The following is a 27068-nucleotide window of genomic DNA, read 5'->3' as shown; positions in this document are numbered from 1 at the left end:
GTTAAGTGCCAGGAGTCAGTAGAGTCCACATGAACAGACTGTGTTACACTGGCAGTCAGTCCATCTTATTATAGCTGGCCACGCTATGTTAGCTAAAAGCCTCCTGGGCACACAAACAACATCTCTCAGCTTTAATAGCCTAAACAAGGCATGCTACTAACAAAGGCACCATCCTCCCCTCTCATTCTCACACCCTTTCATATCACTTGTTTCCTTTTTCAACCACTAGCATCATCTGGCTGCCCTTAACCAGGGAGCCAAACACTCTTTTTAAGTGGAAACTACTTTGTTAACTGATGACCACAGGGTCAGTTATTGATCCTCTCCGTTCTCTCTCTCTCAGTAAACCCTGCTGATAAAACCCCCACTATCCTCGCAGGGCTCTGCAGTACGCAGCCACAGTTCGCTACAATAATAGATTGCATATCATAGCATTCACATGAATCAGATCTCGGTGGTTCGATTAGGGATAAACTAACTCAAACGCATTGCCAGTCAAGGACGTGAATCTATTTATGAACGAGGAGTGTAGGTGGTAGTGTTCTTCACTTCTCCCCTCCATTCTCTTCAAAGCCTTTTTCTCATTTCAGTTGACTTAGCGGTTCAAGTGTAAACTTTCTAGTTGTGTTGACCTCCAAGAGGCCCTGCGGGGAATAAGGAGACCCCTGGTGATCTGCTGTTTAGCAGCAGCAGTGGCCGCCCTCCTCCTCCATTTCGGTTGTGCTGGGAGGAAGGGCAAAAGAGGGATGGAGCTAGCTCACTCTGCTTGTGTCTACGTGTGTGGATGTGGTGCGTTTGTGTGTATTTGTGACCGTGCCACTGGCATCTCTTGCTACCAAGGCAAGGGCAAGTCGTCGGGGGCCGCTCTGCAGAGCCGCTCTGATCTCACTTTGTGCGTCTCCATGCAGGGAAAGGAATAAGATGTTCGTCCTCGAAGGCAGCGCCCGCACAGCGTGCTGCATTGCACCGCTCCGCCACACAATCAAGCGCAACACCTTATTTCACGCAGAACGAACAGTTGGGAGTGAGGGGAGCTTTGAGCAAAAGAGTGTGCTGAAAGCCCAAAAAAGGAGGCAGGAGTGCGGTGTGAACTTAGCTTAAGAAAGCTGTTTGATTGGGAGACTTGCTCTGTTGCCCCAAGCGAGGCACTTAAGTCACCAGTTTGGCAATGGTTTCCACTCAGAGCGGAGAGAAGCGGGAGAAAAGGAAGGAGTAAGAAAAGACACAGACGAGGGCAGGGGAGATGTGGAAATTGTTGATGAGGACGAATGGTAGTGAGAGAATAAAGAGATCGGATGTTCGACAGAATGTCGGAGGAGAAAACAGACAGACAGGGCATTCAGACCAAGAAAATTGAATAATATTAATGTGAGAATGGTGGAGAGGATGAAAAAAAACCAAAAAAAAACAGGGCGATATAGATAGAAGGAGGGAATAAATTCTTCCCAGAACTGGGGGACCAAAGCAAGAGTGCCGGGCTAATTAGTTTCTAATGGCTGGACTTTCATTTGGCTAAAAGGTCAGCTAACCTTAAAGGTCACACTGCTCCATGCACACACACAAACACACAAAAAGAGTGGAGAGAGAATCCAGCGATATATAAAAACACCCACACGAGAACAAATTATAATATACACACACACACACACACACACACACACACACACACACACACACACACACACACACACACACACACACACACACACACACACACACACACACACACACACACACACAGTGTAGTTAATAACAGCACATTTGATATGCTCATTTATGTCGTGCTCTGGTCAGAGCAGGGACCAGGGTCATTATTCCATCCAAAGACTTTCATTACTGCTAGCATACCCACTGAAAATAACTATATGAATGTACATAGAATGTGCGTGGAGATCATCTTTGTGTGTGTGTGTGTGTGTGTGTGTGTGTGTGTCTGCATGTTCTATGTTGGCAGGATAAATTTACTGCCTGCAAAGCTAAGCACATTTCCGCCGATGCATCTTTATGTAGATTACAGCTGTCTTAATAAAACTTAAGGAGTGTAATCAGCGTCTCTAAGCTCATGTTTTGCAAAGTACAAATGAACTGCGAAGGAAGATTTCTCGTTTACAGGACGAGGGCGCTTACGCTCATCTGTTAATGTAAACATGTTCGATGTGTTTAAGTCTGTTCGTTGCAGAGAGGGGCTGCAAAGAAATGCTGCACTACCTGCCACAAGAAGCAGGAGCATAGTGAGGGTTGCACTCACGTTGACATTCATGACGTGGGAGCTATATAGAAGTGGATTAATGCACATAACAAGCTTTTGGTTTTAACCATCCTCCGGTTTATTTAAGTCAGACGTTTTGCGACGGATGTTTTGTTGCCGAACGAAACTTTTTTTGTAAATATATACAGTCACTCACGGTCCTCTAGTTTCTTGCGGGCCTCCTCCTCCCTCTTTGCTACTTTGGCCTTCAGCACCTCGTCCGTCTTAGCTGAAAAAGAAGAGACAGCGGTGTCAGGAGCGCAGCGGAACTTCAGGAACATCGCAATATTTTTATTATAATTTTATTATGGAAAACAGTTTGGGATAGATTTATTGAGCTATTAAGGAATGCATTATTAATTATGATACATGAATATATATCTGTACTGAAAATAAAATAAAAAACAAATAAATACAAATTATATATTTAAATTGGATGTTCCCATTTAAAAAAAAACACATATTTATGTTGGCACACATGCGATTTCTGTGGGAGATACTGCGCTTTGATCACAGAAAACAACAGAGAATCATTGGATCAACAGTAAACGTACAAATCAGCAAAAATATGAATCATGCCTTCCCCTCCTCTCCCTACCAGACAGCATCCTTCTCTGCTTTCCCTTCATACCCCTGTAAAAGTCAGCGAGTCTTCCTGAGAGGTGTTTATCGTCTCGGCATAATGAAAAGCTTAAGAGAAAGTGAGGCTGCGGGAGTAAACACTCGTCAGGGCATTTTAAGCATCTCTCATCGTGAGCCGTGTTGTCTCGGCTCCCTTTTCCTCCGCCTTTCCCCCTGAATAATCAAGATGTTAAGCCACATTAAAAAATATAATGCCGTGTATGGCAGGACTATCAATACTGCCTCTAAATTAATTACATTTCCGTTGCGGCGCATCATTTATTTTGCAGCGTTAAGGCCTCGGCGGAGCCATTCGCCTTTATTGCTATCTCACTTGGTTGATGAGTGAGCTATGTAAAATTGAGTCTCCAATATCATTACACTTAATGAGTTTAAACTTTGGGAGAGAGAAAAAAAAAAAAAAACACAGACACAGAAGAAGAGAGCGAGAAGAAGGGGGAGGAAGAGAACGAGAACACTGCACTGTTTTGGGGAAGTTAATACAATATAAGCGTGGGTGTAAGTGTTTGTGAGCGCTTACAGAATCTTTGTGTTAGGGCACAGCTGTGGGTGTCCGAATGTGGTTTATTGCACCACTTGAGATGACTGCATGTGTGTTTTGTGTACACTGTGTGTTAGACTTTGCACTGCAAGCGAATATGTTACATAAAAATACAATACATACATCATCTCTGTGTGTGTGTGTGTGTGTGTGTGTGTGTTTGGATGCAGGAGGCCATGGGTTGTGCTAGTCTCTCTGTGACTGCTCTGCTGTTTTTGTTCAGTAATTGGCGTAGACAAAGAACCGTCACACTGCTGTTACGGCTGGTTAAGTCTGGAGGTTCCGCATCTTTACTAACAATGACTCTACATGGATGGCTGAACCTTCCTCTGCCTCCCTCAGCTGTGTGTGTGTGTGTGTGTGTGTGGGAGCATGCCTAACCAAATAAGCACAAATCAATCAGTCTCTCTTAGTTAACACAATCATAATGTAGTAAGTTTGTGTGTATGTACCTAAAACTAAACTACAGGCTGCACCTCTTTGCGACTACATTCATGACTTTTCTTGTTTGTATGCACAGATGTGGATGTTTGTGCGTACACCTGTGTGTGTGTGTGTGTGTGTGTGTGTGTGTGTGTGTTTTTGTGTGAGTGAGTGAACTCCTCTCTGTGATCTCCAGTTCCCTCTTTGCTGGGGGCTACCGAGAGGCAGGTAGGAGACGGAGCGTTACTGGTGGTGCAATGGAGCTGGGAGGGAGACGGGGGAGAAAGAGGAGGGAGAAGAGAAAGGCAGAGAGATGGGGGCCATGTAGGAAAAAGGAAGAACTGACAGCAAGGGGAACAAACAAAAAAAAAATAGCAGAATAAAGAGTGAAAACCTCACCTGCCATGCACACAAACAACAGGAGCGATTTGTCGCCTTTTTTTTTTGTTTGCATGTTTATCCTCCACCTCTATCGCTCCATCCCTCCCCCAACAGGTTCTCTCATCCTCTCGCACTCTCTTCTCTCCTTCTGTTTTGCCCTCTCCCACCCATCCCCGTTTTTCTTTTTATGCGTTCTCTTCCTTCTCTTGCTCATCTCTCTAGTACACTGTGCCTGGGGGCAATAGCAGCAAATCAAACTGTTTATCCATCTCTCATCAGTGCGCTGCCTCACGGGGTTCCTGCCCCCTCAAAACAATGAAAGTCGGCCTGAGCACTGAGCCAGGGATACGATTTAATTACATCAATAAAGAGCTCTGCTTTAAAACTATAAAACAATACATTACAGCAACACACTTTCCTACACTATTATGAATAGCCTCTTTAACATTACAGTTGCATGTAAAAAGAATTAAGCCTCACAGCTCTGCCCATCTAGAAATAAAGGCATATCTGTGCGAAGAGGCCGCTTATTGGAAGTATATTTCGTGGCAACTTAGTGGCTCCAGTTCATTGCCGGGTAATTCTGTGATGGACTTTTATTAAAGCGGGTAATAAACGCCCGGGTGTTGGGGAGAGGAGAGGCCTTTCACTTCATTTACACTTCGTTCAGTCTTGGCTGCAGGGGCGGAGGGAAAGAGGAGAGAGATGGCAAGCAGGAAGGGGCGGCGAGCGTCACTGAAATCGCATTGTGATTATGAGTGTAATTGCAGCTCGGGGGCCCAGGGGCCATGTAGCTCTGATGGCGCTCGAAGATGTTTTATGCACGGCAACAGAGAGGAAAGAAAGTGAGGAAGATTGGGAGCGAGAGGCAGGCTGACAGAACGTTTGCAATTTTCTTCTTTACAGAATCTCCTCTTTTTCCTCCTCCCTTCTTTTCCCTCCTTTCTTCTCCTCCTCCTCCCCCAACGTCCTCCTTTACTCCTCTCCTATTCTCTTCTCTCCTCCTCTCTCTTCTTCCTGTCCTCCTCCCTTGGCAGGATTAGCTGGGTCTCGTTAGAGGGGAAATGTAATAATGCTCCCACCAGGTGGAATCGGGCCCGCTCCATTATCAGCCGGGAGATGGATGGGCCATGTAGGGCCGGCGGGGGCCACGCGCGCACGCAATTTAGATTCAATAAACTGGCAAAGCAAGACCCCCAATCTGATTTATCTCTTACACGCCGCCAATGCTTGCTGCTACGATGCTGATTCCCTATTACCACTCAGAGAGGGACTATTCATTGGATGTAAGGCACGGCAGTAAGAGAGGCTTGTCGGGCCCCCGGGACGGCAGCAAAACAGATACAGCAGTGGGTTAATACGTTTACACACAGATAAGCAATTAAATCTCAGGCTGAGGTGAGTTATAGAGTTATTAAGGAGGGATTGGAGGGGGAGAAGGGAGGGATAAGGGGGTGAGAAAAAAGAAGGAGGGAGCCGTTTTTCAGCACAGTAGTGTGGTAGCTCGGGCCTTAGGCCGGGTACAGTAAGCATTAGAAGTGAGAAAGGCTACCGTATTATAGAGTTCATGAGGTGAGAGAACAACAGAAGAGCAGCAGCCTGCCCACGTTTTCCAGTAAACTCAATGCAACACTTACAAACTAGCAGCGCGAAAGACAGAGGTCAAAACAACAGTTATCCACTTAGTCTGTGAGCATCGGTGTGAGTTTATGAGGGAGTACATCTGTGCGTGTCTTCGTGTCTAAATGTAAGCGGGTGTGTGTTGGCGTAATATTCACATCCACTGTCGGAGCGCGCGAGAGCCGCAGTGACGTTGGCGGCGCTGGTAGTGGTGGGTGTCGTTCCGGTGCAGCCGCCAATCAAAGCGAATCTGAATGTCAGCAGGAGAGGAGGCGTGATAAATCAGCCTCACACCCGACGACAAACAGAATATTAGAGGCAGCGCAGCGCCATTGGAAAAGTGTCCCTTCCAATCAGCCGAGCACTTTACAGTGAAGCTCAACAGCCGGTCCTACGACCAACACTGAATAACAGAGAGACGCGTACGACGATGAATAAATAAATAAGATACAGACAGGTCGGAGGACAGGCAGACGGACCGACGGACCTGTAGGCTCGCTGAGGAACAGCCGGCCCCGGCAGGCAGAGACGAGACAAAGAAACATAAGAACACAACGGGGCAGAGAGGACAGACACCAACGATCACATAACAGGCCGGACAGGAAAGAGGACAAGATAGGTGGGAAGACAGACAGAAGACTGCTAAATAGTCATGCTAAATGATATATTGCTGCAGCAACACTATCACACTTTATACAATGCCACAGTCCCTCTGTGAAGGAATACAATGCACTCAGGAGGAGGTCAAAACATCTGCATCTGTTAGTTGGCAGCTATCACAATAACAAGAAATCATGGCTCATTTGTTTGAACATTTACGCTGACAGCACAAGTCCATCCAGGTATGACGAGTGCAAAGTCATAACCCAACACAATTCAATGTCATAAACGCATATTCCGGACGCTTCGGCTTCCAGCGTGGCTTCAGGTTGTTACCAACGAGGGATTCAAAAGACGGACTCACACCTAAACCAACATGAGGCAAACAATATCATCACACAGATTAAAAGAAAAAGAAAAGAAAAAAAGGGTTGCCAAGCTAAACTTTGTATTTAGTGTAAGGCAAACATTGATTTATGGATTTACCACAGCAGTGTATATAAAAACCAGCCTAATCAAAAGGTATCCCTTTGTGATTAATTTTCAAAAATCATTTGGTCCAAGCGGACAAGACAGATAGGACAGATGTACAGCCACTCCACCAATAAGATGAACTTCAAGTTGTTTATTTCAGCTGTCAGGGGGTTCAAAAATGATCAGAGATGATAAACTTGTCAATTTAAAGTTCGTATGCAGGATGAATGAAGGTAAGAGTTACTACTTTACTGTGTGTAAACACAACTTATAATATTGAAAGAAGAAAGAGAGAGAGAGAGACACAAATGTGAACTTAAATCAGAAGCTTGTTAGTCACTGGGATCACACTGTATATACTGAATGAGATCAGGAGATCAGGTCAGTAAATGTAACACTGAGACGGGGGGCAAAGTTTAGCTAAACTGGCATTGCACATATTGTAATGATGCTTCACTCATTAATTAGTTAAATGCTACTTAATAATTACCACTGCATCATTCTAAGCTGATACATGTTGCTCGTCTGACCCGACCACGGTATCCTGGTTGATTGATACAGTACTTGCTCAAAAAAAAGCAGCAGCTTCTTCAGTTGAAAAGAACATAAAGCAGCACCACTCGAAGCAACCACTAGGTGGCAGAGCACACAGACAACACAAGCGGGAGGCTCCAGCCAGGCCTTGCTGTTATGTGTGTGTGTGTGTGTGTGTTTAAATACAGGTGCCTGTGTGTTTGCACATGGACCCTCCATCAAAACCAGCTCATCCAGACCTTGTAGCTGTAAAGTATAACTTGACACAGGACAATATACCTGCATGCTGATTGGATGGGCCGTCATGGAGAGGTACAACATGTACGTCTTTTACATATTTAGCAGCAGAAATACATAAAACCTGTCCAAGGACCAGCCTGCGTTACAGTCGCAGTTAAGGTTTGACATGTTGCGACTTGTGTTGGGCCAGAAGAAAGTCTCTTCACAAAGGTAGCGTGTATAAATCGGTGCGTCTCAGCCATAGGAGTGGATTCCTTCAGGCAGAAGACAGGAGACCTGAACTTGAATGATCTGCATCGCGAGCTGCCCTCTGCATCTGTCATCAGGCTGATTTAACGACAACCCATGAAATATTTACAAACCAAACAATTAGAGAGAGATATCTTACAAAATTAATCAATTATTCATCGGCAATCGTCTGAAAAAAGCTTTTGTTTTGTTTCATGGCTATGTTCTGATGCTGGGGGGGGGGGGGGGGGGGGCATCAATTAGGGCCTGTACTCCTGTGGTGTTATGGATGCTTCAGAGCCGAGTGATTGCCTAGATGAAGGAGCCAGATGCAAATTGCCAGTACTGCATGCTGATACAGTGTTGTGGCAGATGAGCTTGATAAAAATAAAAACACTCTACACTGAGCTATACATGAAAACAGAGGAACAATTTGGATTATTCATCTGAATGTGTGACGAAATGAGTTTCCCCACCGACATCCAAAACTCTGGAGCCTGGCTTATGCAACATTTGTTCTATTCATTTTTAAAACGACCTCCTCACTCTCGACACCTGGGCTCCGCGTTTGTATTTTCCTTCTCAGTGATCATGGTGAGATTGCATCTGTCAAACTCAAAGAGGTGAGGAATTAAGAAGGCCTTTAACTTATTCATAGGACAAACAGGAAGTAACTGTGTCCAGAGTTTATTTTCTCTGCAAACTTCAAACACAGACTCACTCAATTCAATTCATGTTTTCTATACAGTATGTCTCGGTGCATGTTGTGGATTGGATCTCCCTCCTTAAAGTGCATACAGTCCATTTCTATAGATATAAGGAAGGTCTCTTGTTTCAAACCAGTCGCCAAAGTTGTTGTCTGTGCACCTGTCAAACTGTCAAATTAGCCTTTCTAATCAATGAGTTGATTTAACTTAAACTTCATTTAAACTGCTTTTCCAGCATTGTCAACCCCACAGGCGAATGTGGTCATGTTGATGGATCTATTTTAGAGCTGAAACAATTTGTCAACCAAAATTAAATCGGCAACAATTTTCATAATTCATATTAGAAGCATAAAATGCAAAAAAGAACAAACTGCTTCTTCCGGCTGAAATGAGACGGTTCTCTGCTCTTCTCTGTCAAGAGAGTAGATCTTTAAACTGTAATAAAAACTTAAAGCCATACTTATTACTATTGTCTTACATTGTCCAAGACCAAGGATAAATCAAAAGGTATTGTGCAGATTTATTGGAAATAATGATATAAATGTAGTATGTTGCTTCCCTAATCTGTTTGGATCTTATTGTGCTTCTTAAAGACAACAAAAACTGGCTAAATATGTCGTGGTAGACAAAGACCCTCGTGACCAACTGACCAAGTGACGACAGCCCAATAACTTTGAGCGTCATACTGTCCTGATTAAAGAGTCTGACTCTAAAGAACACATTTCCAATCACTTCAAAAGTGAGCGTGAAGAATAAGGAAGATCAATACAATAATCCTCAGCTCCACGTTCCAAACCCCTCTGCTCCAGACAACACACCGGGGTCCGGGTTCTTATTTCCTTTGGGCAAAAACTTTTGCATAGGAGGTCTGAGGTTGAGAACAGGTTTCATGTGGGGGCATTAAGCAGGTGAGCAGTGGGGTCTTCGTGATGCATGTGGGTGGCTCGGGCCCAGCCCCCCCCCCCCCCAACCTACCCTTTAGACCCAAGGGCAGGAAAATGCTCAGAGAGTTGGAGGACCTGGACCCTGGGCCGGATAGGAGGATTCAGAAAAGGTGGGGAGGAGCAGAGGCCTCCAGCGGTCAGGGAGATCAAAAAAAGGGGAGGTTACTCTGAGGACCATGCACTGCCATGGGCTTTGCACACACACCTGAGGAACACACATGAATGTCCAAATATTCGCATTAAGAGCACCTCACACACACACACAAAGCCTGAGGGGTAAAGCCGACAAACAAAGCCGCTATAATGCAGCCACAAGGTCACACAAAGTTCAACCTGGAAATATCATAATGTAAATGAGAAGATATTCAAATGTTACATTAATCAGTGTGTGTTAGCAGCAAAAGTACAGTTATTGTATTGGTCGGTGAGAGAATGCTGCCTTTTAGATGAATACAAAAGTTCTGACATGAGAACTTCATTGATATGAGCGGGTAAGTGCATAAGAGAGGTCTTGAGAGGGACCAAATCCATAATGCAGGGCTCACATGGTGAAATATTAAGCATCTTGGGGCCTCTGAATGACATCTCGCCCTCAACTTCAACCCCGTCATGTCTCCACATGCCACAGTCTCTTTCTTGTGCCCCTCGATTTTTACTTTTTAGGCACTCACCTGCTTCCTTGCATCCTTCTCTATCTTGCAACACGTTTGTGTGCGAGGTGCTAGAGAAACCCCATTTACAGACAAATCCCTTGTAGGGAGCTAAAAATAGGTTCGGCACACATTCGGCCATTGAATATTTTGAGGTGGTAGACAAACCAGAGTCAATTGTTGTAGCTTTAACTTGTTGCTAATTATTTGGAGACATCAATTTCGACGATATTTATTGTATTTGGAATGTTATTTATTGTTTTGAAAATCCTAAACAGGGATATTTAGCCAAATTAAGAGCTGCGGACACACAGGCTAAAGGGAGAGAGCCTCTTTTCTCTGATTTTATGACCGGAAGGCGCAGGCTCTTCGGGAATAAAGCCACCAGTGTAACAACAGAAGAACATAAGGTCACACACCCTTCATTGCCACCAAATCTGAGATCTCTCCACCAGCTGTCGCTCCGCTCTCTCTGATGCTTTACTCTCTGATGCTTCATGTCTCACGTCGCTCCTTGGAAAATGAAGTGAGTGCCGCTTGCTTTGCCTCTGCACATCGAGAGTTCACAGTTAAGCTGGCTTTTCTCCATCAAGGTGCCCCAGTGGTCCCACCAATTCAATTCAGTTTATTTTGTACAGCCCAAAATCACAAATCTGCCTCAGAGGGCTTTCAAATCTCTACACATGTGGCATCCTCTGTCCCGGGACGCTCAGGTCAGTACAGGAACAACTCCCCCACCATATATGTCTCCTGTACAGGAGCTGATTATAGCTCAGTGTAGCATTCCACCCAACACCACAGGGATGGGTTGTACATTATCGGGCCACATGTTACATACCTGAAGTAATCGTGCTTACATTCTGTTATTCATATGATAACGTGTCCTCATGGCTGCAAGGATTAAGGCAGATTTAGCCTACTCCATTTTGTTCAAATTGGATAAATATTGAAGTCAGAACACGAGTCAACGTTCAAATAAAATTGTGAGTCGTACACAGATCAAACACAAGCATTCGCTGATAGCCCAAAAAGGAAAGTTGTGGTAGTAAGGCCTAACTATTTAAAGCTGCTGACAACAGAAATACTTTCTGTATGATATTTATTTAACTTCCTAGAAATATTTAAATAAAATAATTATTGGTGAGTAATTCCAAAACTTTAAAGAATATTGCACCCAGCGTCTTTATTTTACAGAAAAGTCAACTCAAATTTAAGGCCGCAATAATCAAACTGTGCGATCCTTGTTAGAATGAAATGCATATGTGCTGCAATTTCTGTGCAAAAATATGCTGGCCTAGTGTGTGTGTGTGTGTGTTTGTGTGTGTGTGTGTGTGTGTGTGTGTGTGTGCGTGTGTCTGTTTCAGACTGAATGCACTTGAGCATGTTGTTGAATGGTGGAGAATAGGCTCTGGCTCCCCCGCTGAAAGCCTGTTGGATGCCATTGTGATGGCACACCACTGAGTGTGTGTATCATGTGTGTTGGTGTTGTGGTGGTGGTGGTGGTGGTGGTGGTGGTGGGGGGGGGGGGGGGGGGGGGGGGGAGATGGGGCTAAGTCTATCAGGACCCCCGCACATGAAAGGTAAACTGGAGCCGCTAATCGCAGTGCTGACACAAGGAGGTTCAGGAGGGCGGCCACTTAGAAAAGAAAGGCAGGAGAGCCGGGACCCTGGCAGCGTCAATAGGGCTCAGCACTACTGACCACGTCATAGGAACAAACACACACTGCAGAATAGACACACAAACTTGGTGGTCCCTGCCTGCTCTTTGGTGTGGACTTCACAAATGTGGGCCTGAAATACTTACCCAAAAGACTGTATTCATTATGTTTTATATATTTCTACAAACTCTTTCGAGACGCAGCGCGGCTTTGCCGACAATGTATTTGAATATAGTGTGACGCACTCTGCGGGACAAGGTGATTAACGCAGGGCCCTGATAACAGGCTCCAGACAGAACATCAGATGCGGGCGAGTAAAGGAATAAATAAAGCAAAGCATTACAAAAATGAATACAAGTTCAGGGACATATTTGGCAATTAACGCTGGAATGTCAGCTCACGAGACATGATGAAGGAAAACAGAAAGACGGGATGCATGAAGAGAGGGAGAGGGCAGGCTGAGAGTGGCACCAGGGAGACGGCCTGGCCGCAGGAGGAGAAGAAGAAGCACAAATGAGCCCCCCCCCCCCCCCCCCTCTCAAAGGTAGCGTCGTGCACTCCCGTCTCTCTTCCAAGCCTTCTCATCTCTTAATGCTTATTTTCATCACTTTGCTTAAAATATTGATAATCAATTAGCACTACGTCTGTTTTGCTACAGAATCGGTGTCACGGTCTATCACTCTGTCAGAGCCAATTCAACGCTCATTCAAAGTTCATTTTTCCTTGGCGGCTCTGTGCCTTTGGAGGAGTCATTACGCGGGGAACATAGCCCGGGGTGCAATCACCTATTCTCTTTCATTACTGGGGAGATGGAGAAGGTGAGAGAGATTATTAGAACTTTGGAATGATCACAAAGCTCCACACCGCCTGTCAGATCCCCCCTACGTGTAATTCATCTGGCCTCACTACCTCCCCCTACCTCCCTCCTCCTCCTCCTCCTCCTCCTCCTCTCCCTCATCCCTCTATCCCTCCTCCCCCAGCCTCAGCCAGGGGTTTGGCCACAGACATTATTCATGAACATCTGCAGCGCGCTGAATATTCCACAGCCTCCGCCGTGATGAAAAGGGAGCTGCCCCTTTGACTTGTAAAATTAACATGCCGGCACAGAGATTATGGACGCGCCGTTTCATTCCAAGCCGAGCCGGGCCACGCTGAGACCGGCTGAGCCTGGCGGTACGGGCTAGGCTGAGCGTGGCAGGAGAAGCGGGACAGGTGAAGCATGCTCTCTTTGTGACGGCGAGGCGTCCGTTTCAGTGGGCAACGGGGAAATAATCAAGTTAATAAAAATGGTTTTATTTCAAAGCAATGGACGGGACCACGGTGCAGGCGCATCGACCGCCGAGCTTCCAAACACACACACACACACACACACACAAATCAGACGTTCCTGATGTGATATGGTTGCATCAGAAGTGGACTTACAGCAGGTCTTTAACTCCAGCTAATCATTCTCTCAGGTAGATTTGCAGACATAATCACTGCAATCTAGTGCTCCGATTATTGCGTGAAGGGCTAAAACATTCCTTTGAATGTACATGATGATAATAAATTAATTTCACCGTTTCAACTGCAACAAATCTATATTTTCATTATATATTAGACTGCCAATTATTTTCTCGATAAATTGATCAAGCATTTTGTCTAAAAATGGCCAAAAAAAAGTGACGAATGCCTGTTATAGTTTCTTAGAGCCCAACGTGACATTTTCAGATGTTTTACTTTGTCTGAAACCCAAAGATATCTAGTCACGTTTGACTTTAAATCCTCACATTTGAGAAGCTGCAAACAGACTAAACAAATATTCAATCATCAAAATAATAGCAGATTCATATTCCTGTCGATTGATCGATCAAATGAATCCTTCCAGCTCTATTTCAAAGCCTGTTGGAAAACCTGAAGAAGAGCTTAAAATGTTTCCCCCCCTTTAAACATCTCATTGCACCGTCTCACCTCTGTGCATCTCTCTCTCTCTCTTTCATTCTCTCCTGGGCGTCTCAACATGAAAGCCCAGCCAGAGAATGGAGACTCTTCCTCTCTCACACCAGGAGCACCACTGCTGGAGAGCAGCCAAGCATCCTCCCTCTCTCTCTCTCCCTCCCTCCCTCTCTTTCTGTCTCTCTCTATGTGCTGTCCCTCGCAAACCTCCCTGTGTCCTCAGAGACACTCAGTGGACTGTGACGTACCTCACAGAGAAATAATAACATATATATATATATATTAGGAAAACTCACAAGTACATAAATCGTGCGATCTGAACATACTTGTACTGTTTACAAGGTCATAAGAATATAAGGAGAATTCGCAGTATTTAAATGAGAGGCAAAGATTTAAAGGATGATTCAAATTATTAATAATCTGGCCCTTATTTTCCTGGTTTTTGCATAATGACAATCAAGATGAGAGGTACCGCCCCACACCCAGAGGAGCAACACTTCTTCAAGTTTTAAGCCCAAAACAGGATTTATCCGCAGCCTTACGATATCATGAAGAAGCACGTTAAGATCTGCCCACACTTGCAGCTGTCTAAGATTTGGATTAAATGTTTGATGCAAGATGTTTACCTTCCAAGAGTTAATTAGCAGGTAAACCCGTCACATAAAGAAAATGCTGTAATTACTACCAAGAATTTCAAATCAACCTCCTCACAGTAATTAAAAATCCATAAATTACTTGTATGCGTGGATGCTGGACACTCAACAGAGACAGAAAGAAAGTATATAAAATATATATATATATAAATATATATATATATAAGCAGCCAGACATACTGTGAAGAGAGAAAGAAGGGGAGAGAATACACTGTAATGCCTCTGGAAAGGGAAGCAGTTGGAGGGTTCTGACACGGGCTGGAGCGGGACTTTGCGCTGCCTCTTGTTGATTGTAAATGGCAGAGCAAGTTTACTCCGGCAGTTGGAGCCAAAATGGAGCCTGACAGCTTTGTCAGGGAGTTTGAGCGGCTCAGTGGCAGGGCAGGAATCGGGATGATTCCATTCCTTTCATCTCCAAATCGCAGATGAACGCTTGTGAAACCTCCATGGCAATAAAAAAAAAAAGGGGGGGGGGGGGGGGGGGGGGAACCGGCCTGGCGTAGTTTGGGGATGACAAGTGATTTTTTTTAAATACTTGTCAAAATGGAACAGAGAAATAAAAAGAGGAGCAAAGGAGAGAAACTGCAGACCAAAGTCGGAGAGAGCTGGATGCAGAACAAACATGTCAGGAGACGTTAGCATTCTCTCTGAAACACACAAATATTAATAATCCGAGCGCTCATTCCCACCTTTCCTCTCTTATCTCTTTATAAATTATTCTACAACATATCGCTACATTACAACCCACTCAAGAGCTTGACCTCTGGGTTTTCTATCTGCAGCCTTTACATATTATTCTGGACATTTCGGCAACCTTTGCCACCATTTGAGACTTCCCTCACAAACCGACCTAAAAGTATGAACAACGGCAGCAACTGTAAGCGCATTCCCGGCCTATTTATGTTTCCCATTTCATTTCACAAACAGTCCTCTTCTCAAACTCTTTACTTTTCTTCGGGAGAGTCTCAGAGGTAGAGCTCAACGTAAAGACCAGTCTATAGTGAGTGTTTTAGCGGAGGGATTGACAGAATAAAGGAAGCTTTACTGGCACTGCTTTGTACTGTTACACTCCCATCGCTTTATCCCCGTGATCCCTTCTACCTTCTATCTGCTTGCCTCGGGATTTTTCTTTTTTTTATTATTTCAATTTACAGGATTTGTTTCTGTGTGTCTGAGAGCGAAGAGGATGAGGTATAAAATTAATCTTTATCCTGGTTTTGTTGTTTTTCCTCCTCCTTGACAATGCATGTCAGTAATTAGCCGGCCAGTTTGGTTCCAGGCTTTTCAGTGGGTGTCTCCGTTTGCCAACTTTCGCCTTTTGTTCTTGCCACACAATGCCGCCCACTCGCCCTCTGTGTCTCTCTCTCCCTCTCTTTCCTCTCTGCTCTCCGCCTCACACCCACACAGGGCGTTACACAATCTATCCAAATGTGCTTCGCTTTAAAACCCCATTACTTAGCCCCTGTTGTTTCCTTCAACACAATTAAAAGAACAGGCCCTTCATGAGAATTCGGAGAGCCTCGCTCTTTCACTCCCTTCATCCTCTCCCTCGCTCTCCCGTCTTCGGTGTTTCGGCGTTGGCCGAGGAGTTACTGTGAACAGGCCAGCTTAGTTTCCCTAATTCCTTGGGTTTTGTTTGCATATAGGCTTAGTTTGGTTCCATTTGAAACTACTCAATGCCATGCTTCATCCCCTGGCTGTAACCAGACCAGTGAGCAACTTTAAAGATCGGTCAGCCAAATGGAAACAGGGAAGTCCGCACACACACGCACACACACACACACACACGCACGCGCACACACACAGACACACACAGACAAGGTTAAAGGGCACTGCAGCATTGTTATCTCTCTAAGTACTGACACACTTCAAAAGAGTGAAAAACTTGAAGGCTCTTCCAGTAATGACTACCTGGTTGGGCTTCGGCAGAGGGTCTGCTGGTAATTTCAGGCGCAAGCGCAGAAGCCCTGCAGGACGGGCTTAGTTCAAAAGAAAGTCAGGTAAATGAGAGACAAGGCTACTAGTCGGTAGTAATGACCACAAGGTCGCTGTCAGGGAGGTGACGAGAGGGAATACACATGTCTAATCTGAGTGAATCATCCCTCAAGTCTAAAATAACGACATCTCTCATGAGGCTTGTGCAATAACTTTTTAATGCAGAACTGGAATGACCACTCACTCAGAAATACATCAAATAAAAAAAAAAAATTCAGATGTGGATTAAGTGGAATAATTAGTCAATCGACAGAAAACTAACCGGGAACTATTGTTCACCTCGGGCTTTTATTAAATTTTTTTCACTGTCTTCTGACGTTTTGTAGACGAAACACCTAATTAATAGAGAATGTACTCAGTAGATTATTTGATAATGAAAATCATTAGTTGAGGTCCGAAAGTCTGCCAAAGTATTTCACCAAATCTTTTTTGGTACGATCATTTCTGGCATCCAACATCGAGTTGGATGCCAGTTGAGTTTAACATCGTATTGTGTAAAATTCAAAAACGGTCCCCCAAACCACATCCATTCAAATTGAGGGCCAATAGATTAATCTGTTCCTAACAAATTGCAGACAGCTGGTGATGTTTTTACAACAATGCAAAACTCAGTGACGAACATATAATTAAAAACACTTTACGTCTTCCTTTGCTACACGCTGCACAGTTTTCAAACCCGGAATATCTTATTGAACATGTACTCCGCACAAATGAAAGAAATCAACCTAATGCTTGGCCATTGTGCTTCTAGTTAAAGCCTTAATGGAGTTATGTCATGCAGTTTACTGACATCATCAGAGCCACACACACACACACACACACACACACAGGTCTGTGATGTAATTCACATTGGGCCAGACATTTAAAAGTGTACCAGCACACTGTTAAGTCGTGTGAACACGCGTGTCTGACGGTGAACCCAGCAAACCGCAGCACGAAGGCGACACAATCATTTAAATACACGTGTGACGCTGAGCAGAGTTAGTCATATTCAGACGTATCGTTATCATTCATAGTCAGACATTGGAGCCATGTTTTTCCCCGTTGCATCACAGTCCACAACCCAAGTTAATCACCTCAACCTCTGAAACCGACCAATATCAATGCTACTACAGTGTGTATAACGGCCAAAATGTGATACAGCAATCCTTTATGTAATACAGCTTGGCTGCAATTCTTCTCACCGGCTGCGAGGTCTGTAACGTTACAAAATCAAGGTTTAACTGATTCATACTGAGTTAAAAGCACTCCGTCATCAGTGAGGACACCAACAATAGTTTGTTTTAGTCATTTGACCATTTCCAATCAAGCCACTCTTTTCTCAAACTAAACACTTAATCAAGTTAATTAATAAAACAACCCTTTGTTAATATGATAATACCAGATCTATATATTCATTTGATGAATTATGCATAAGAGCTGGAATTGTTGAGGGGAGGATTCTAATTGTTGTGACTGTTCATTATCATAGATTTGTGTTTTCCAGTCTATATAACTACTACTACTACCGCGCGCACGCACGCACGCACGCACGCACGCACACACACACACACACACACACACACACACACACACACACACACACACACACACACACACACACACACACACACACACACACACACACACACACACACACACACACACACACACACACACACACACACACACACACCAGTTTGTGCTCATATGTTCATGTAAGCCACTTTGGGGGCTGATATTGATCTTTATTTAAAACACAGTCATAGGGCCGAAAAACTGCCTTAAAACCAACTAATTACATCAGCGCTGAAAATAAATCATTGATCAACGGCATTATGGGAAATTACACTATCCCCCAAAACTGGATCAAAGTGAATGAAGTGGCTTAGCAGGGGTGTCACTGGGGCTCTGCAGACGCGAGACAGGATTATCACCCCTGGACACACACACACACCTCATTAAGAGGATATAAGTATGTCACAGGACTTATATGTTGCACACACACACACACAATGTTGTTGTTCACAGTAGCATACAAAACCATATCTGGCGTTTTTTTGCCCAACTTGAGCCTCATCAGTCAATGACAAACCGTTCAAACACTTCAAGCTCTTAACTTCAACGTGTTTCACGTGCTCTATTATAACAATTATTTAAACTAAATGTTCTACACAAAAATAAACGTTGTATAATGCCGTCCTGGCCTAATGTGAGCGGGCCTCACGTCCAGGACCTGTGGAGGGGTCCACTGGGGGAATGAATAAAAGAAAGGGGCCCCTGCTGGTTCATCTGGCCATCTATTGGTGCCCCGAGACCGCCGTTACGCCCGTCCCACCAGCCCCACCACTGGCCCCTTAGGGCTCCCGGCCTGCTGCTAGGGGACCCCTTCATGTGTCATTAACAGTTCCCAAGCTGCAACACACACACACACACACACACACACACACACACACACACACACACACACACACACACACACACACACACACACACACATATATATACATATATATATATATATATATGTATAGACATACAAAAGAAGAAGTGTGGTGCTTACAGAGCAGTGATTGTGTTTACATGGCGGGCAATTTCTCTGGTAAGAACTCAATTAAAACAATTAAGTAAATTTGCAATGTACTGAGCTTGTTCTGATCATTACTGACGCTCAATTCTAGTCACATTATTAAAGGATATTGGACTCATGTATTCACCTTAATCTAACTACTGGAGTAAAACCATGACTTTGAATACTGGAGGGAAACGGTGATGTTTTAATGTTATATGGAGGCGGCATCTTGGATCTATTCATGAACGTTCAACTGAATAGCTGAACTGCTACGGTTAGAGATTAAATGGCTTGTTCATACTTTTCTAGATGATGGGGATTTCGTTATGAGCAGCACCGTGTTTTGAAAAGGAAATCGGAAATTCTTGCAGAAAGACTGATTCAATCAGCTGCAAAGTGATTCTGGCTTTTGCCAAACAAACTATTTAACCCAATTAAATAACTGCCAAACCTCAGCAGACCAGTGTCATACTGTACAAATGAAAATACTTTAATTACCACCACAACTTAATGATTAGGAAAACAGTTTTCACAATAAACAGATAAAAGTTGAAGGGGGTGTTAGTCTTGGTTGAATTTCCAAAAGCATCTGTTTAACAAAACGTCTTTTTTTTTCACTTATGAAAACCGTTGTTGGATGAACAAACACAACCACCGGTAAACAAACCTACAGGTACATCATCCTTGCTGTTGGAGTCAGTTTGTTACAGAAAGCTTGACGAACTCTACAAAAGGCACGAGAGCAGCACTCACTAAGACACAGCAAGCTGCCACTTAGTACAAAGTTAGCTACATCAACTCCACTTGTACTTACATTGTGCTCCAATCTACTTACACTGGCAAATCCAGGGCTTACATTACACTGAAATAAGCAGCGGATATTGGCAGAATGGGCTTACCCGGGCGTTGTTTTAACTGGGGTTTTCTGAGGGAATTTTCTGGCCCACTAAATATTGAGGACAAAAATAAAGTAGTTGTTGTTGGCCATCGTCTTCAGCGGGAGTTCAGGGGGATTCAGGGGAGTGTTAAGATGATTTGTAGGCCTTTTCTCCTATCAGATCATCTAAAATGTGAGTGATTACACCGGTAATCAGCTGCAAGCCGACTCTGGCACAGTCTGTGTTTGGGAGATAAAGGGCGAGAGACAGAGTTAAGAATGGAGAGAGAGAGAGAGAGAGACCTGTGAGAGAGACAACAGAAAGAAGGAGGAAGGAGGAAGAAGGTGGCAGATTATTTCTCAATATTATCACATGCCAGGGCGGCCATTCTCCGTCTCCTTCAGCTTTCTCCCTCTCTCTTTCTCATACACTCTTTCTATTCAGAGATCCATTTGTGCTCGGCCAAACAAATAGCTGACACCGCCTCATCAAAGCTTTGGGATTGGCAGCCCGGGCCAAGTGGGGCTGTTGACAAGCGAGGGCAGTAAAAGACGAGGAGGAGAGGAAAGAGCAAGACAGAAAGAGAGACAACAGAAATCCCTGCCGTAATTCCCCAAACTGTAATCCACTGGGTTTAATGGTGTGTGTGTGTGTGTGTGTGTGTGGGGATTATACATTTATCATCAATGCTCATCCTTGCTCTCATACTGGTGTGTGTGTCAGGGTGTGTGTGTGTGTCTGTGTGTGTGTGTGTGTGTGTGAGGAGAAAAGCCAGCTTGTATAGACGGCCTAACAATGCCGGCTGAGGGATTTAAACCCTCGCTCTCTGTCATATCACCACATATCCTGGCCAATTCAGAATAACGACTACTCTATTCACTGCGGCTGATCCTACCGATTAGTCCTGATCTGGAGACGCCCCCCAACACACACACACACACACACACACACACACACACACACACACACACACACACACACACACACACACACACATACACACACACACACACACACACACACACACACTCTCTTCCCCTCACTTCATACAACTTGGTCTAAACATGCTCCAACAACAAGATCCCCGTGTTACTGTGTGTCACGACTCATCTGTAACCGGTCCCAGCAGGAGTAATCAAGACCGCGCGAAAGCTTTTTGTAATTACCTGAACTCCATCAACTCAAAGGTCAAAGGTCATACCTGGTCCTGTAAAACCCTGGCAGGATTTAACGTAGAATTGGCGATCTCAAGGTTTGTCACGATTAGAAACATTTACACGTCTATTTCGCTTCTGCGGTGCAACTAAACTCAGATAGGTTTCACGTAGATCAAATACAGATACATACAAAGAGGTTTTTCCCCCATTGATGTAATGGAACAAAATAATAGAAACACCCGTCAGTATGAGGCAATACAATCCAAGTTGAGTTTCAACACAAACTGAACATACGAACATACGTACACCAAGAACAGGATGCCTGACTATCGCCGGGCACAGAGAGATAGACACTCACGCCTACGGGAACTTTAGAATCCTCAAACAACTTTGGACTGTGGGAGGAAGCCGGAGAACCTGGAGATTACCCACGATGCACGGGGAGAACATGCAAACTCCAGACAGAAGGGCTGTCCAGCCCGGGCTGGAACGAGAGTACTAGCCACGACACCACCGTGCAGCCCGACACTGATACATTTAAATGTGAAATCTGTGTCTGACTGCAGTTATCAATTACAGGACTACAAAGTCATGAAGTCACTGTGTTCATTTAGAAACTGAGCGTAGTTCTGAGTGAAAAAGCGACTGTCATTCATTTGAATGAGGCTCCTGCCAGCGCAGAGGGCTCCGGCAAAACAAAAACGCAAAAACCTCACTCAAAGAAGTTTAACCTGGCTCCACTTTTATCTCGACTCAACTGTACATTCCTGGTAGATTATTTTGTAACATGAACGCCATATTTCAACTCTTTGCCTCCCCATTGCACACGACAAAAGATAACCTTCCAGTAAAATCCTTCCACATAATATGATAAAAAAAGCTGTGCAGTGTTTTGATGTTTGATACAACTTCATACTCATCTATTCAATCTAATCTAACCAAACCAGATGAAAGATGAACTCTTAGAAACTAAGGGATCTGCTCAACGGTTCAGTAGATGACCCATGGCCGTTGTGACCTTTCAGGTATGCGACTGTCACTATTAACACAAGGCCACTTGTGAAGCCTGGATCTTGCCTCTAAAGTGTCCGCAAAGCCGCAGATCACATCAATCTCTGCCCCGGGGTCTGCAGCGGCCTGGTTTGGCTTTAAATCCGTCCATTGGCTCTACAAAGGTATGAATCAAACCGAGGGAGACAGATTAGCCTTTGGTAACAAGAAATAATGTTCAAGACATCAGAAAAAACATACTTTCACCATCAGCAGATACAGGCCCAGACATCTTTCTTTTAAGCTGACACACACTAATTCATGGAGCACAGAGGCTCAGACAAATGTACATTACTGAACATGTGTCCTGCAGATGTAGTGGCTATGAAAAAGGCCCTGTTCTGTGTGTGTGTGTGTGTGTGTGTGTGTGTGTGTGTGTGTGTGTGTGTGTGTGTGTGTGTATATGAGCGAGAGAGAGCAAGTGAGTGAGGGAAACACGGCGAGAGACAAGAAATACCTGAAGAATCCAAATATATGAGCAGAAGAAAGAAGGGAAATTAAATGAACATTAATTCTCCCACTTCTCAGCTCGAGGAGATGAAAGAGGAGCAATGTACTTTCTGATATTTATTTCTCCTTAAACACATAGCTGGAGTTCTGGTCTGGGAGACGGGGCCCCCCCCCGCCCCCCCACCTTATAGCCTGGTTTACTAATTAGGCAGAAATATGCACAGTTGAGCCAATGGATTAATTAACTGTTTATTTCTCTTCACTCCTCTATTGGAAACACTAGGGTTTGGACTCAGGGATGCAAGATGGAGAGAGAAGGAAGAAAGTGTTTGGTGGTGGAATTTTGGACAAATCAAATGAGTGCGTGTGGCCTACTGTAAATAATGGGGCAGTGCCGCCCTTTTGAATGAGCGTGGGTGGATGTCTCTGTCATCAGCGCCCTGCGCCACACAGAGGAGAGCTGTTTGAGTTGTTATGTCTGAGTGTGGACAGCACATGCAGGGCCGAGATGGAACGAAAAAGACATGAAGGGACACTGTGAGGGAACAGAGACGTTTGACGACGGGGGACAAAAGCACTAAGAACACAGTATGTGTTGGGGGGGGGCCAATAGAGATGACTCTACCCGGTCTCCATTGACACTGCAGGAGTAGAGTCAAGCAGTTCAACTTATGAATGTTTGGTTTGATCACGGATATTCTAAAAACGCTGGTGTGAAATGAGTTATGACAAAAATACTTTTGGGTTTTTGTTTATCCTCCACAGTCTGGATGTGAAGCTGTTGTGTAACTCGTCGCAGCTTATGACTATAAGTCAACAAACTTGCAGTCCATACTTGATTTCCTGTATTGTAATACGATAAAACGCCTGATTTAATATAAATCTGAAACACATGACATGGAAACATAGAGAGCTAACAAGAGTTCAGTGGCACACCGCAGGCTTTCTGGTCTTTAGCGGTTTGTTATCAGCAGGCCGCTCAGAGTGCAAAAGTAAGGAACTAATGGAAATGAATTAAAGTGAAATTCATGTATTTTCCAAAGTATAAGTTTCATACTCAAGCAGCTGATAAAAGCTTGATTATTCAATGACATCTAGTTTGAGGTTTTCTAGATTCTAACCTGTATCTTAACGGCCTCTGTTAACATTTTCATCATTTAATATGTTCTACGAGATCCCCTGCTATATATTACTGGTTGAAAGCCAACACAAAGTCAAACCCTTTATAGAGATCACAGAGTTAATGCTGGGATTTATCAGTGAGACGCCCCCCGCGGTAATGGTGGCTTGTTTACTTCTGCCTACAACCCGGATTCATCTACACTGCAAGTCTAAAAACTTAAAAAGAACGACTAAGAAAGGAAGCAGGAGATTGGGAGTGGGAGACAGAAGCGTGTAACAGGAGGGAGAACAGAGAACTAATAAGCTGAGAGAGTGTGTGTGCGTGTGTGTGTGTGCGTGTGTGTGTGTGTGTGTTTGTTGGGGTAGGGTAACAGCGAAATCTGTACAAAATTAGGAGTCCATTAGAAGTTTGAAACAACTCATGACTTCCATCTGTTCCCGAGGCCTGGAACGTGAGATTGGAGACGACAGGTGTCTAAATGTTTATCAGCCGCGCTGCGTTTATTCCCGAGTCTCTGAGTTAGGAGGAAAAATGACCCACACTAATCTAATTCAAACTAACATCCACTTTGAAAGGTTGCTGGTGTGACAAGAATAAAAACACATGCTGTTCAAAACCATTGGAGTCAGTGCAGCATGTGCTGACTTGGCATGTAGATTTAACTCTTGGGCCCCGTGAGAATACACACGAACGTAAGCACACATGCTAATGCATCAATCTTACAAAAGATGGTCATAATATGCAACTTAAACAACCAGGGAGTTAAAAGGATGTTGACCCCTAATGAATTCCAGATCTGAAATAAGTAATGTGTTAATAACCAGTAATAAGTATAATGAGTTATTCCAGTCCAGGGCCTCGGGACTGTTTGTCCTCCATTATTAAATTGTATATACATATATATATATATATATATATATATATATATATATATATAGAGCCAAAAAAACAGGAAAGAAATGTGCAGCTGATTTTTCAGCCCAAGCATCTGGAGGGTCAGTATTCCCTTTAGTAAATTACAACACTGCAGGTGGCTGATGTTGATGATGAAATTGATGACTTGCGTAACAAATGTTCATTGAAACTAAAGCTACCTTTTCTTTCCCCAGTATAGATTAGATCCATTATCAAAGAAACTATTTGATTCTGAAGCATTTTCATTTAACATAAAACTAAACTAAAAACTGAATGAAGTATAATGCCAGTATCTAAAATAAAGCTAAAAAAAAGTCCATTCTTTCTGTTACAGCATGAAATATTCACCAACCAAGTCATTGAGCTCCTAAATGAAAACCAAGCAGAAACAAATTATCTGAAATAATTTCTCATCTGGGAAACACTCGTCATTGTTGCACTTTACTTCTGTTAGCAGTTATCGTCACATGTTAAACAGCAAATCAGTGGTTTCAACCAATGAAGCCAGAGCATTGAACATGTTGGAGTGAAGCTTGACGTGATCAAACTGGTCTCGAGTCGGGACTTTTACATGAATGCCCACGACATTCCTCTCATTTCTCATCGTCTGAAATTATTTTATCAGTAGCTGCTGTAAGACATCAGCCTGTGCCATAAAATCTACCAGTAATATCACAATCTTCATCTGCCACAGCAGCGTTTTGAGCCCTCCCTTTCCTAACCTGTAAATCAGCCGCATTCCCCGATCCACCTCCACATTTCTCCCCCTGGGGGAAGCAATCGCTCACCGTTGAGGTGTTTTACACAGATTTGTTGCCAATTTGTTGCTTTCCAGTGGAAAAGGTAAATGTAATAATGAGGGGGGGGGGGGGGGGGGGGAGAGAGAAATTCATTAAACATGTGTATGAAATACTTTTCAAGTGCGAGGGGAAGATTCATTGGGATGTTCATACGGCGCATAATCATGCCTCCGTCTGCTCAGCCAGCGACGGCATAAAACATTTAATCTGGGATGAACACTTTCTGTCGCTTTCTCTCTCTTTGGACCCTCTCCCTCTAAACGCTCGCTCCCCCCCCCCCCCCTCCATCTTCCTTTCTCTCCCTCGATCTCTCTCTCTCTCTCTGCGGCTGCCAGAAACCACAATCATAAAATTATTAAAATGCTGTTTGGCTGCCATTAATCAGGGGTGGTGATAAATCCTTGTGTGGGAAGTGACAGAGCATTAGTCACATACCTCTTGGCCTCCGCCGACAGAGAATAATGAGCCACGAGCCGGACCGGGTCAATCATAAACTCATCAAATGCGTCATTTAATTTCTTCATTTAGACAAACACAATTTGTTTATGGGAAAGATATCAGGTGTTGTGGAATGAGAAACGGCGCTGAGACGCTGGTACATTAATCAGGGCTTGATTACACGCGACTCTGCGGTTGTTTATCCTAATTTCATTCATTTCCATCAACAAAGCAAACACAGACGAACACAGCCATTAGTGATGGTTGGGGATGGCACAATTACAGCCGTGTATTAAATAAAGTGATGATGAATGGTCCAATACAAACTAAAACAAAGGGGTTTTTATTACTTCAATTCCATCCCAGCCCTCGCCTTCCTGTGTGTGTCTGTGGAGCCTCGCTGGTGTGAAAGGAGAGAAGAAGAAGAAGCCGTTTGAACTTTACTAATAGTCGAGGACAAAAATAAAGAAGAAGAGACAAAACACAAACTTTTGAGAGAAGTATTGACTCCTTTGAAATGACAGTTGGTTACATATGATAGCAAAAGACGGCCTTGCACATGAAAACGTCTGTTACGGTTACATTTCTAATTGAAATCAGTGGGCGAGCTTGTTATAAAAGCAGCTAAACCTGTGAATGCAACACATAGAAACACATGTTTTCCATTTACCTACACACACACACGCAGACTGTAAACACAAACACTGGAGCGTACTTGCATTCCCCTCACTCACACACACACACACGCAACGTCAGATAGATAAGCTTTTTTTTTGATCATGTAAAGCTTCAAGAAGCAGTGTGTTTGCAGCTTTCTGCTTTAGTTCAGCAGTCGGGCTGCAGAATTTCACGGAATATCTGACTTTTAGCCATAACAACATGCAACACTGCTTTGAATAGAGCTGTAAAATGAGCCACTTCTAATTGCATAATATGACAATTTATTTCCTCGTATAGCTTCGCGTGTTGTACGTCCACGGAACCGTAAAGCAATAGTTGGGACATTTCGGGAAATACGCTTATTTGCTTTCTTGGCTGCTCCTGGCCAAGAAAATGTCGGGCACATAACCCCCTCTAAAACACAACGTGTCGTTTTTACACTTCGCTTTCTGTGCAGATTATAAAAAGAGACACAACGTGTTCATTTGTGAGCTTTAGAGGTGCTGATAGGCAGATTTTGTTGCCTTTGGACAGTGCCAGGCTTGAGAGTGGTATATGAATATAGTGAATATG

General features: G+C 43.9%; 1 protein-coding gene across 1 annotated transcript in view; it reads right to left on the bottom strand.

Annotated features, from left to right (window-relative positions):
- Window positions 1–27068, bottom strand: part of rsrc1 (arginine/serine-rich coiled-coil 1) — a 107326-nt gene that overhangs the window by 18890 nt on the left and 61368 nt on the right. The window contains exon 7 of the mRNA XM_079165643.1: window positions 2406–2477. Coding sequence (XP_079021769.1) covers window positions 2406–2477 — 72 coding nt within the window. The remainder of the gene's footprint in view (window positions 1–2405; window positions 2478–27068) is intronic.

Source organism: Pholis gunnellus, assembly GCF_910591455.1.
Source record: "Pholis gunnellus genome assembly, chromosome: 9".
Lineage (NCBI taxonomy): Eukaryota > Metazoa > Chordata > Actinopteri > Perciformes > Pholidae > Pholis > Pholis gunnellus.
This window is presented reverse-complemented; position numbering and strand designations above follow the sequence as displayed.